This window comes from Gambusia affinis, linkage group LG03, assembly GCF_019740435.1.
Source record: "Gambusia affinis linkage group LG03, SWU_Gaff_1.0, whole genome shotgun sequence".
Classification (NCBI taxonomy): Eukaryota; Metazoa; Chordata; class Actinopteri; order Cyprinodontiformes; family Poeciliidae; genus Gambusia; species Gambusia affinis.
This window is the reverse complement of record NC_057870.1, coordinates 22,214,432-22,227,796: the sequence shown is the minus strand read 5'-3', so window position 1 is coordinate 22,227,796 and position 13,365 is coordinate 22,214,432. Positions and strand designations below refer to the sequence as shown.

The 13,365-nt window shown below is 35.5% G+C and overlaps 1 protein-coding gene across 1 annotated transcript; it reads right to left on the bottom strand.

The window, feature by feature from the left end:
• Window positions 1-4,610: 4,610 nt before the first annotated feature.
• LOC122828015 (bri3 binding protein) lies at window positions 4,611-11,111 on the bottom strand. Its single transcript, XM_044111196.1, has 3 exons — window positions 10,705-11,111; window positions 8,573-8,675; window positions 4,611-8,472 (listed from the first exon to the last, which is right to left on the bottom strand). The coding sequence occupies exons 1-3, from the start codon at window positions 10,885-10,887 to the stop codon at window positions 8,051-8,053; spliced, it is 708 nt and encodes a 235-aa protein (XP_043967131.1). The 5' UTR covers window positions 10,888-11,111; the 3' UTR covers window positions 4,611-8,050.
• Window positions 11,112-13,365: the final 2,254 nt, after the last annotated feature.

Genomic DNA, 13,365 nt, shown 5'->3' with positions numbered 1-13,365 from the left:
TTATTTGATTATTTTACCGGCATTTTTGCTTTACCAACCTGCCATACCAAGAAAATGCCAGAAGGGCGATGAATGGGAGAGGTGAGCAAGTGATGTGTGAAGTTTGTACCTTAAATCCATAGTGCAGTACAAAAATGATCATATGCGCTTATGATCAACTACTTTGCAACAACTAGTAGTTGTAAAGTTGCCACTTTACAACTACAAACCTTAGTATGTTTTATTGGGACTTTATTTATTAAGGTGGCACAACAAAGTGCGTAATCAACATAGTTTTACAAATAAAAATGTGACACATGTGGCAATAATTTGTAGTCAAACCCTAATTATCAATACTCTGCTGAACCAGCTTTTAACTTTCACAGTCTTCTGAAGGTTTTTTCTACCAACTTTAGTCATCTAGAAATTATTGTTTATTATTATTATTATTTTTACTTATTTTTTGCAAGATATTCAGTTCAGTCTTAAATTGCACACAGATAATTTTTTAAAAATAAATTTCCCAATTATGAGACAGATTCAATTACATTTAATTAGCTCAACCTCTCATTTTATGTTAAGATTAAATTAAATTACACACAAGTGGACTCTCTTCTATGTTTTGATAAGTTTTGAAAGCAGTTTGTTAAATTGGACTTTATTTTGGGGAATTAGAGTGAAGAAGGTTGAAAATGGACTGTAAATTTACATTCCTAAACAGAATTAAATACCATGTAACACTTTCCTTTCTATTTAGAAGTGGCACTACTTGAAGTTGGTCCATCACATAAAATCCTAATAAAATACAATGACATTTGTGGTTGTAACAAAACAAAACGTGAAAAAGTTAAGTAAATATGAATACTCTTGCAAGGACTTGTGCCTGAGGGGTATGTGTACTGCTAAGTAAAACAACTTGATACCATTTTAGTCATTACTGGATTAACTTGACCTCATATTATGGTAACTGGAATTAATTCCTCCTTATTTACCACTGTGGATCTTGAGGAGCCAAAGTTTACCTAAAATATGTCTCTCATCTGAACTTGAGTTAAATGTGCTCCATCTCCAATTGATGCACAACTTTTAAATGACTTTGCTTAATGTGAGAAGCTTGGTCTGTGTTGGAGAACCAGTTTCTCTTGGTGTTTTGCCTTCCCAAACAAACAAAAGTTGTAAGATTAACAATACAGTACTTATGGCAAGTGGAGCTTTTTAGCATATATTAACTTTCTGAGGCTATTGTCACTGAATGCTGGATCACAAAAAGTACTGTAGTGCTGAAAAATGTCAGAAACTAACACATTTTATATCATCAGTCATTCCTACTTCTTTGTTGGTATTGTCAGACATTTTGTTTTGTTTATAAACAAGCTGTGATGACACTAAACCATGTTCTTAAAAATATGTAAGCTGTGTAGCAAAGCACACAGTTTAGCTAAGTACTGTATAATGTACAGAACTGTCACTTTAAATGGTCTTGTAGGATCAGTTGGCTCAGTATCTCTGAACATGAGGATTTGTAATTTTGCAAGGTCAAGCAAAATCACATATAATGATCTAAAAGCTTTTCTTAAATGAGGCAGAGCAAAGTTAGTCATTTCAGTTTATTTTAGAAAAATATTTTTATTATCTTGGTATTGTTCTTTTTGTCAAAATGTTAAAACTAAAGAATGTCGAAAATGCCAGCTCATATGAACTTATTTTGTTCTTGTATAGAAGAGGTTTCCTGTTGATACAGATTCTTATATTTTTGAGATGCGTATAGTTGATATTTTGTGTTGTTAGCCATAACGTTAGAATTTTCAAGCAGCAATGCAAAATACCAGTAACTGACTTTTTTGATCAACTGAACACGAAGGGAAAACGTGCAAGTATTAAAATGAAGATGTGCGGTCTTTCAGATGCTTGCTTCAGGTATTCATTGCTAAAGTCTATTAGTAAAGTCTATTAGTCCAGGCATACAGTACATTAATTTAAACTGCTCTCATGTTTGAACTGTGCACCTAATCCTCCTACTGATGCCATCTTAAAAAGATGAAACAAACATGTTGCACCAACATAACCAGGTGGAGAAACTGAGGAAGCAGAAAGAAAACTCTGCATGGTTTTATCTAAAGCTGCGTCGATCAGAGAAGCTTCCGACTTCTAATTATTTCTCAGGGATTTAGGGAACACATGTTAGAACCAAACCATATCAGAATTGGCTGGTTTTTATTTTAGTTTGCTTACTTGCCAGTTTAAGCATCACATTGATTTTGCAAACTCCATGCAGATTCTTAAAGCTGGGAATCAAACCCAGGACCTTTGTTTGATACCACCTGGTAAAAAAACCCCCATCAACTTATAAAGATATTTATTTGTAAAATGTATTTCATGTCACATTGTTTTTTTTGTTTTTCTTTTTGCTATTGTAATTTTACTTTTATTACAACAATTTTTCAATAAATGTTCTGTAGACACCTGCTAGAAACTTTTAACCATCTAATTATTTTGATTTTTGGTTTCACTTTCTTTTGAGCACTTGGCTTCATGTAATGTCAGTCACAATAACATATTACTGTGTTATATGTTATATAATATATAACATATAACACAGGACATGTAAGAACGGTTCCATACGTTCTTCAATGTATGGAACCGTTTCAACACAAATATAAATTTTGTCACTGATACGTTATTTATTAGCTCCACCTAGTGTCAGAAAAACGTAATATCTTAAAACCACCTTTGATATTATAACTATGTAAGAGCATATTAACAAATTAGAATTTCTTAAACAGCTAAATTGACTTAAGTAATTCAGTTAGGAGAGAAACGTGTATAAGTTCAATACACAGTTATATTTTCAAGTGGTTTCTTTTAATTTGGTTAAACCCAATGATGAAACACAATGATTTAATCATGTATCCTGTATCCTGTGAAACAAAAGATTTTTGATACAGAAATATCAGAGTACTGAAAAACATATCCTGTAGTCATTTTCAATGAATTAAGACATGCTTTATGAACATGTCTTCATTAGCTGTGTGCAGAAAATCAGAATGCTGTCTGTGTAGAATTAATCTGTAGATATATATATGTATATATATATATATATATATATATATATATATATATTTTTTTTTTGCTTTGTGAATCTAGGTACTGAAATACAGAAATTTCTCTATTCTTCAGAATATCATAATCAACTCAGTACTTGGTCAGGCCTCTGCATAAGTGACTGCATCAGTGCAGCATGGCATGAAGACAATCAGCCTGCGGTTCTGCTGAGGTGTACTGGAAGCCCAGGTCTCTATATAAAATAGAACTTTTATTTTCATTTTTCTCCTTAGCCTACATAAAATGTTTTTTATGTAGACTCTGGTTCAGAAAATGCTTTATGCCAGAAATCAAACAGTTGCAGCCCATGTCTCAGATACACCTGTGTGAGGTGGATTCAAAGCTCTGACTCCAGCTGTGGGCCTGAGCTTGTGACTTTTTCCCAAACTCTAGAACGTGTTTTGGTTTTTAATTCTTTCAAAGCTGTGGCTAGCTGTTGCATCTTTTTGTACCACACTTTTTCCTTCCACTCAACTTTTCATCAGTATATATAGAACAGGTGTCTATGAACAGCCAGAGATTTTAGGAATATTGTTTGTAGCTTACTCTCTTACAGAGATGGACCTGCAGCATAATTTATCCCAATTAAAAGAAAATACAAAATGGAAGGCAGACTTAAAAGCAGACACTACAGGATGACAGTACAGGCCAAGTTTCTGACCGTTTAGAGAAGGTATTGACAGAATATTTATAGCAGAAAACAGGAATATCTCATTCTCTTAGAAATAGTAATAAATCAAAACATTAGTTTTCAGTAATACATGTTTATTCAAATCTGAACCTCATCTTTGCTCAAAAAGCTATTTTTCCACAAAGTTTTTCATAAAGACACCCAAACACAAAGAAATCAGGAGACAAGTACAGAAGACTTAAAATGATAAAAAAAAAAAAGAATAAAAAATAATAAAAAGCCTGAAATCAAATTTCCTTACAGTAATAAAAATTGGCACAAGATATAAATACCATTTGAAATAATAGACACAGTTGGGTTACAGTAATTTAATGGACATAGAAGTCATTCATTATACACTCTAAACAATAGAATAAACATCTGGGTGAAGTAATGAATCTAATGCTGACAGATGCTAACACTGGAATCCGTTTGGTTTCAACCAGCATCTACAGTAAGTGACTCATGATAACATTTATAATTAATAACATGATGTTCCACATAATACCTTACAAGCTCTCAAGTGTTTTAAAGATGTGAAAGAGCTTCCAATCCTAACCCCGCTGTAATAGTATAATACATGTTTGGGTGGGAATTTAAACAGATTATTGCAATACTCCACAGTATATTTGGGTAACACCAGCCAACAATAGTACCTTAATAAAGCACACATTTAGCTCAATTTCTTCAGAAATATAAATGTAAATACAGATTAATCTGCAGGCTATCAATACATCATAAGCCCATTTCTCCAGTCAGCTGCCTAAAGAGAAAAGAATTGTCTGATTCTCACATAGTTCATTACGTACTTTCATTTCAGGGATACTACAGTGATTATCAAAAGACAAAACAGTGATTGTATCCAGTCTTTTTTTTTTTTTTTTTTTAACAAGAATGATCATTTGGTCAATAAATCCCAGTCTCCACTGTAAATAAATATTGCAGAAACACAAGCCGTATTATACAGTAACACAACCCAAATACATATTCGATTTCTAGCTGGTCTCATGACATTCGTTAAAAGCTTGATGCAGGAAGCAAAACTGAAATCTGCAGAAATAAAGGCAACATGCAATAAAATCTCACATGACAATGAACAGTTCAATTACCTGAGTGTTTTTTTTTTTTTTTATGTAGCAAACAGGCTGGAAATGTTTTGGCAAAACAGGAAAAATCTAAAATTTGGATGTAAAGTATTGCTTGCCAGCAGTGGACACCACTTTTAAGCCAAAAAACCAACCAACCAAAGAAATATTAATAAAAAATTGCAAAACTATTAGAATATGTTAGGGGTGTAGGTATGGAGGCAAAACACTGCATGTCTTGCTTTTAAACTACTACTGAATAAATGCCAGTGGTGCCACAAAATGTGAAAACTTTTAATTAGGGAATACAAAGGACTCTTTGGGTTGCAATATTTCAAAGTTGCTATATTACGAGTTTCCTGACTTCATGCATGGCAATAATAAATCCAGCCTGTCGGATGGAGTCTCTCTGCCTGAGATGCTAAAGTTAACAGAGGGACCTGGAATCATCTTAATGACAGAGAAAATGCAGTGAGAAAAATGTGTCTCTATTTAACCACATTATGTTGTTATCTTATGGTTTTTAAAAAATTGTGCAGCATTACCAAACCTGCTAAGAAGAAGATCAACCTTGGACTTTCAAAATCAAGGATACAGAGCAAAGTGATATTTTTAATATTATCTACGGATCCAGACTTGCACTAAATTGCAACTGACGGACTGGCAGCAGGAATGGTCACTTATATGGTTTCTTCTGCAGGTTTCTGTAAGGTATGATGCCTACAAAAATATTCACCCCTGTTGAACTTATTCACACTTTGTCCCATTTTAACAAAGCTGTAGGGATACGTTTCTTCATAATGGATAGAGGAGCTGGAGGAAAATCTTTACCTTTCAGCACGATGATGACATTAAACATACAGGTGAAGCTGCAACAAAATAGTTCATATCAAAGCAGATTTATGTCCGAGAATAACCCAATCAGAGCCCAGACCAAATCTAAAAATCTGAGGCAAAACTTGAAAGTTCTCCTATCCAATCTGGCTGAACTTAAGCTAGTTTTGCAAATAATGACAACAAATTTCAGATCTGTTAGAGATTTATCATACCTTCAGTTAAAGAAGCTTCTACAGGCTGTGTATGAAGCTCGGAGGTTCGATTTAAATTAATTTTTATTTGTAAAAAAAAACCAAACAAAAAAAAAAAAAAACCGTTTAATTTTATTCTCTCCAATTCCACACAACTTTGTTTCACAAAATTGCAAAACAACATTGAATTTTGTGGTTGTGATAACTATATGTAGAGAAGTTCAAGGGGTATCATTACTTTTGTAAGGCACTTCAAACTTAAGACTTTAAAGTTCATGATGATTTAGAACTAAAACTAAATGTAGAAAAAACATTAAAAACATAACAAGGTTGAATAGAACAGTTTGTGTTTTGCAAGTTCATTGCTTGAGCATCCAGCTCAGCTTCATCACCTTCATTACTGTAACTACTCACTGATTTAAGCAAACTAACAAAATCCCTGCTTTCAAACAGAGCTTCGTTAAAATAACATGCTCCCATGTCAAGGAAGAAGTTGCTAGTGATTAAAGCAACAAGAACATTTTGATTTTAATTTCCTTAATAAAACTTAATTTATTTTCTTTCAGCCAGGGATCTTTGCTGCTTTGCATTATGGGTCTTATGCCATCACAATGTTTGAATGACTCCTCCAGAGCTATAAAACATGGATGGAAAGAAATCTCACCAGGGTTTTTCTCCAGTGAAATGGCCAATAAGACAAAACTCACTAAACTTTAAGCCATTGTACAGAAAATATGGATGTACCTGCCACTTTTAAAAGCCACATAATAAGATCAAATGTACTTTCTTTTTAAGATGATTGAAGTGATACAAATATCTGTTGAGTAATAGATGCTTGAGTTTCAACTTGGTTGAAACTTCTTCTCAACCAAGTTGAAAACAAGATTTACAGAAATATTTCAGCAATTTCCACTTTTGAATAATTTCAAAACTTTAATTGGGAATTTGGGGAATGAATGGGAAATGACTGGATCCCCCCCACCCTGTACATGTGATAGATACACTTAAATGTATTCAAAATGATGCTAAACTAATCCCCTGTTTGAAATCCCTGGTAAGTGCCAATGTTGAACATTTTTATAGACATTTCCCAAAATTTCCTAATGATTCCCATTGAAAGTTTCCAACTATCCAGAATTGTGCAATGCCATTTATCCTTCAGTTTCTTTATGATATACAATATAAATTGTGTTCTGAAAAAGATGATTTTTCTAAGACTAATTAGCCAGTGTCCTGACTCAAAGTATTAGAGCATGGATATGATAAAAACGTGACCCGATTTGAGTCACCACAACAATTACAACACAAAAAGTAGGATTTCTGTGGACGGTATGCATAAATTAAACAACACACAGATTTCAAGCGACAAAAACCCGACTTATAATAGAACTCATATTTCATTATGTGTTGAGTGAGTATTGAGCCTGAGATATTGCTGGCTCTCTGTATGGTTTCCACATCAGAATATGACTTTAGATGCAGTGTTTTTCCAATTCCCATGCCTGACCACAAACACACACCGGAGCAGGTCACTGCAGCATCGACTCTTGTACCCAAACACACAAAAAAAGGTCTGGACATCACATTCACCACACGATGGTCATTAATCAGAAGAAATTTCAATATGTTTGGATGAAATAAATAAATCTCACTGTGGACAACTATACAACATCTTTACAAATCGGACATAATGTCTCAATTCGAGTCAGGCATTCGTGCTCACATTATTATTTTTTTTACAGTAGTTTCAAACAGAGATGTCAAGGGGTTTCAAAAGGGCAAAAATCTAAATATAAAATGTTTATTTTCTTAGCATGAGCACTCTATGTACTTCAACAAAAGAAAAATAAATCTATCATTTGCCAGCTTGCTATAAGTTGCTAAGATGTGTAAAACAGAAAGAGAGCTCACAGCTAAACTTCTTTACAGATGTACAAAAAAGTTCCCAATTTTTTTGTTTATCATAATCAAGCAAAAATGTTTGGTTTGGTTGACGTGTCTAAATCTTAGAGAAATTTTACATTTATGTTCCAATAATCAAGCTTTTAAAACCCTGTCTTCAGATCTTAGTTTATCCCTCCTGACAGTTGAGTTGTAAATACCTGGTAGTTGTTTTCCTGCAGATGTTATCAGGAAAGTGAGTTAAATACTTGTGGTCAACCCTGACCCTTCTCCTTGCTGCGGGTCTACTGCTCCCCGCTGTGCTCGAGGCTGTCTATGACGCGGCTCAGCCTGATGTTGAGCAGCCTGATCTGAGTGTCCAGGTGGTCAATTTTCTCCTCCAGTGTGCCCGTCCCGCCTCCTCGACGCCAGTACGCTCCAACGGGTCCTGTCATGAAGTAGACAGCCATGATGAAGCACAGAGGCAGCACGGCTCGCTCTGGGTCGCCCTCGAACTTCTGCAGGATGTAGAGGCAGGACAGGGCGAAAAGTATGACCCTCGCCAGCCAGAAGAAGCGTCCAAAAACTGCATGGAGCAGATAAAACACTCCTCCCAGGAACATGGATAGGAACCAGTAGGCCAACAGTATGGCAGCGATCAGGAGCAAGGCGCGTGCTGGGGAGTTGCTTAGAGACGTGAGGCTGAAGTAGTGGCTGAGGTTTGACGCTTCACAAACCAGAGAGGGAGAGAGACAGGAAGTATGTCATTTTTTACATGCTTTAGTGTCAAATAAAGAAAAAAAATGTGCTGCAAGTTCATGACTTACAATCAATTCCCATCACATCAAGCAGATCCGACCAGATCTTCCAGATGGTATCCATAAAAGAGTCCACTCCATGGACGAATCGCTCTGTTGCTTTGGAGAAAAACTGAGCAGAAAGAGACAGTGAAGGTTTAGGGAGGTTCTTTCTACAAAAAGTGATATCAGAGGGCAGATGTATCGGATGTAAGTGATCTTTCGATAGCATGTAACTTATGGTGATCTAGTCATTTAAACTCATCACGAAATGTTTCCTTGATATGGCTTCAAAGACACCCAGCCTCTCTTTGAAAAGCCTTAATTGAGTCAACAATTTAAAGTTAGGCTTTTATAAAATAAAGCCAGTATTAATCATGAGCTTACCTCACATTAACCAGATCACCTCTTCAGACCCAATACACCCGTATCTTAGACCCAGTGTTTTAAAGGAGACCTGCTATGCAAAATTCACTTTTTGCACATCGTTATTCTTCCATTTGGGTCTCGACTGCTTCTAAAAACAGCCCAACTGCTTAAGAAAACACAAGCAAGTTTTTTGGCAAGGCGTTCATATTTTTCAGTGTCTTGAAAATGAATACTTGACAAATTGCAGCGTCTGACTGATTGATAGTTACATTGCTTTTTTTTGCTTCTTCATTTGCCTAGTATCAAGGAAGCGCCAGAAAACCTGACACTGAGCTTTTATTGTGATGCACTGTAAAATTGGCATATGCAAAAAGAAAGGCATTGGCCTGCAGACTGCCACACAGGAACACAAGGTTTTTGAAAGTAACAATTTGAAAATTACAAAAGTTTTATTTTACAACTGTTTCTAAGGTAAAAAAAATGCTTTAAATGAGAAGAAGAAGACTATGAAAGTGGCGTAGAGCAAATGCATTCAACCGGTTACATTTCATTGAGTTTTATAGCCTGCCTTGTCTGGAGCATATTCATGCTGTAAAATAATTTAAATTAAGAAAATGTTCTCAGTTGTACTGACGGGGATGGGTTTAACACTTTCAAGACAATATACCAAACTCTTTACTAGCAATGTTCTTTAAAATGATTCCCCATGTTATATTAAATTAACTTTAATCAAATATATGACTTTGGCACTGTTTTATCTGCAACAGTCTTCTTAAATATAATGTTACTTTAACTCAAAATTAGTTTTCCGACAAAAAACAAATCTTGTAAAGACATTCACACTGGCTGAACAATCACCACGTGGTATTGTGTAGCAAGTGGGAGAATACTGTACTTGTCACATGATTTCTATCTTATTCCTGATTTGTTGAATTAATGGCGTTACAACCTGTCTACCGTACGAAAAAAAGCGGCACAGATCGCGAATGACATGACACTTCCTCATTAATATTTATAAGCGTGCTCTGTTCTAAATTTAACATTTTCACATCATTCTGCCATTTTTCCTACTGCAGATTGGATTAAAAAAAATGCTGTAGACTGGGTCCATAGTAATTTCTCTATCTTGAATAAAAAGAAGTATATCACATGTTATGGATATTTTGTTAACATTTTTGTGCCACAGCTGTAATACTGTGAATCTTTTCGCAATGCCATCATGTGGTAAGAACACCACACAGGCTAATGTCCACAAATGTAAAATAACATTCTGATCGCGTTCATTTGTATTGATGATTATCACGTGACCTCTGTGACATAGGAAGCTTTGGCGGCTAAACGCAGGAAATGTGCAGCTTTTCAAAATGCAGGAAGTGCAGCTGGACCAAAGAGAGCACACAGGAAAGCGCAGAATGTACTTCACATGATTACTTATCTATAAAATGATAAGAGGACGCTTTCAAAGACTGATGCCGTTAAAGGCCTTCGACGTAATGAATGAATTCGCAGTTTAGAGATGATCCTTCAACCTTGAAACAAAACTGCAATGACATACATACATCACTTCTATACATATATATATATGTATATAACAAAGCATTTAGACTGGGGTTGCCAACAGACGAAAAATTATTGTACTAATAGTAATATTTCAAAATGGCATCCATGATAAACTGACCAGGCCGAGCCCCCGTTTTTCTTATTTCCTGTTCATCATGCGTGCTGCAAGCAGCTGGCCAGCTCATAATTTAATGAGAACCAGGATGTGCTCCCCTACAGTGTCCTCCGCTCACCTTGTACAGGGCTCTGATGTTATCCTCTCCGAACACACTGCTCAGAGTCTGGTAGATCCCGTTAGCTGCCCGTCTGAAGCTGTTCTGGCTGCTACTGCCGCTCCTTCCCCTGCCCGCTTCGGCTGTGCACAGAAGAGAGGCGGAAAGCACCAAGAAAATCACAAAAATCCTGCTCTCCTTCATGGCAGCAAGCGCTCAGCGGTGTCAAGTACAAGTTAGTATCAAAATGTTTAAATTAAAACCCGAGGTAAAAACAACAGCTAGCTGCCGAAAGTGGAGACCTTGCAAGGGAGAAACTGGCTGTGATGGTGGTGATAGATTCAGGGTGCCTCGGACATTCAGGGTTCCTGTTACACTGTTACATTCAGGGTGCCTCGGACAAAGGTGTCGTGCTCCAAATTCAGAGGGGAAAAGCACTATAAGAAAAGTCCTCTATAAGAGCGCAAATGTCATGCTTCTTCTGTTATTTGTCAAAAACAAACGTTCTTTTATGTACATTTACAAGTTTTACAACATGCATATAATACATGTAAACATGTATAATAAGTAACATGTTATGCACTTGTGTAATGTCATCGTAGATATTTTGTAAAATTTGATGTTTTGTGATGTAGCCTACTCTTAAAATTATAAACATACTTTAATTAGATTTTTTTAATATGCTAATTTCTAAAAGCAACTATGTGCACATAGAAAAAGAGTTATTCCTTGAAATATTATATTTCCTATATTATTTAATGCAACAACTCTCTTCGCCTCAAAGTGAGGTAGATTCAGATTAACTATGGTTCGCTGCTGCTCTCTGCTGGTCAACGAGTGATACTTCTAGTAGTGCTGTTCAATAGTACGGTACAGTACATGTCGAAATTATAGATATGTCCTCCATATGAAACTACAAACTGTTTATTGGTAGGTATACAGCCATTTAGTATTCTTCTGCAGAAGCATTTTAAATGAGAGGTAAAATATTTACAAGATAAAGATGAAAAAGTCTTTTGCCAGGCAAAGTATTCATATCCCTGAACTTCAGGAGCAGTAGTTTCCCCCCCAACTTGTCACATTACAACAAATCTTGATGTATTTTTGTAAAATTTTATGTGACAAAATCTGGATCTGCAATGTCTGACTCAAATGTTTCAGGTGGCTCAAACTAAAAAGATAAAACAAGAGAAAGACAAATGAAAAAACAAAACAAACAAACAAAAAAAAACAAACAACAAAAAACCAAACCAAAATCTGTTGAGATTTTTAATTAAAAGATAGTTTTAACGACTTCTATCTTTTTTTTATTTATTTCTGCATACTCTTTTCACAACAAAACAGCACATTGAAGTAATTCAGGTTTTACTCTTTCTTCACCATTAGGTTGTAAATTAGATGCTTTAGTTATTTATTCTAAGTATCACCTCTAATTCTTCCATAGATCTGGAGAGGACTCAAACGAAATGTACTTTTTCTTTTCAAGAAAGGGGTTTCTTTCAATTAATCCAAAATGTTTTATTTGTACTAAAATAGAGCTAACATTATTTACAATTCTATGGTTTTTGAGCCTAGGTACAAATGGGTTTCACATTGACAAGTTTTATTAATCAGCAGCAATAAATAAAATGGCTTCATCACCATTTTTGACCCAACACAGAATAATCATAATTGTGAAGTGGAAGTACTTGATCAAATCTGAAAAGTTCAACATACAGTTGTTTCAGCCCCTGAATCAATACTTTGTTCATCCACCTTGGGTTGCATTTGTGGTCGCTTATCTTTGGAGGTATACTTGCTATTTAGCACCAACTAAGACCAACTTCCCTCCTCCTGCTAAGAAGAAGTATCCAAATAGCATGATTCTGCCACCATTATATTTTACTTTGGGGATGCCGCATTCATGATGATGTGCAGTGTTAGGTATGTGCCCCTTTGTGTCGATCTGTTTCACAAAGGCTTGCAACATGATAAAATGTTAAAAAGTTAAAAAGGAGTGTGAATACTTTTGCGATGCATAAGTGTGAATACATTTTGATTGCGTTTATTTGTGTTGAAATGCATGACTGATTAATGGCCAGCTGACAGAGGGCAAATGAGTGACCTAGCAAATACAAACTATGCCAAAAACTTTGAGGAACGTTCCCTAAATGTTAGACTTAGCAACATGGATATGAAGGTTACAGATTTTACAACCTTGAGGGATACAGCACCATGAGGTAAGCAAATGATTGAGTGTGCAGCCTGCTGACCTGTATTCATTTGCACTTGCTTATCATAAAAAATCAACAATTCTAAATGCTTTCACATTATCACAGCTGTCAAGGAGCAAAGGACACAGGAACTGCTTTTTCATCAACTCTTGTCTCCTTGACTGCAAATCTGCTCCAGCCACGCCCCAGTGCTTCTCAGTAGTATTGCACTTCAAGGTACTTTTGCAGTGAATTTAGCTGGTGGCTTTGACCTTTGAGCTGTGACAAAAGAGTAATTTTGTTTTTACTCCGAACTGCATAGAGTAAACCAGGGGGAGGTTTTTACTGAGATATTTGATGATGTTCCATAAGTAGGTAATGACTATTTTTCTTATGTTTCTACCCTTTGAAACTCCCCCCCGCCCATCTTCTGCTCTCCTGATTTCTTCTATGCCCATTCTTTGTCTCTCACTATTCTGGCCCAAGGCAT

Excerpts from the sequence above, each read along its gene's own strand:
- LOC122828015 (XM_044111196.1), bottom strand. The coding sequence starts at position 10,887 with ATGAAGGAGAGCAGGATTTTTGTGATTTTCTTGGTGCTTTCCGCCTCT. Across the intron at positions 8,676-10,704 it reads ACATCAGAGCCCTGTACAAG|TTTTTCTCCAAAGCAACAGA; the intron begins GTGAGCGGAGGA and ends CTTTCTGCTCAG. Across the intron at positions 8,473-8,572 it reads TGATGTGATGGGAATTGATT|CGTCAAACCTCAGCCACTAC; the intron begins GTAAGTCATGAA and ends TGGTTTGTGAAG.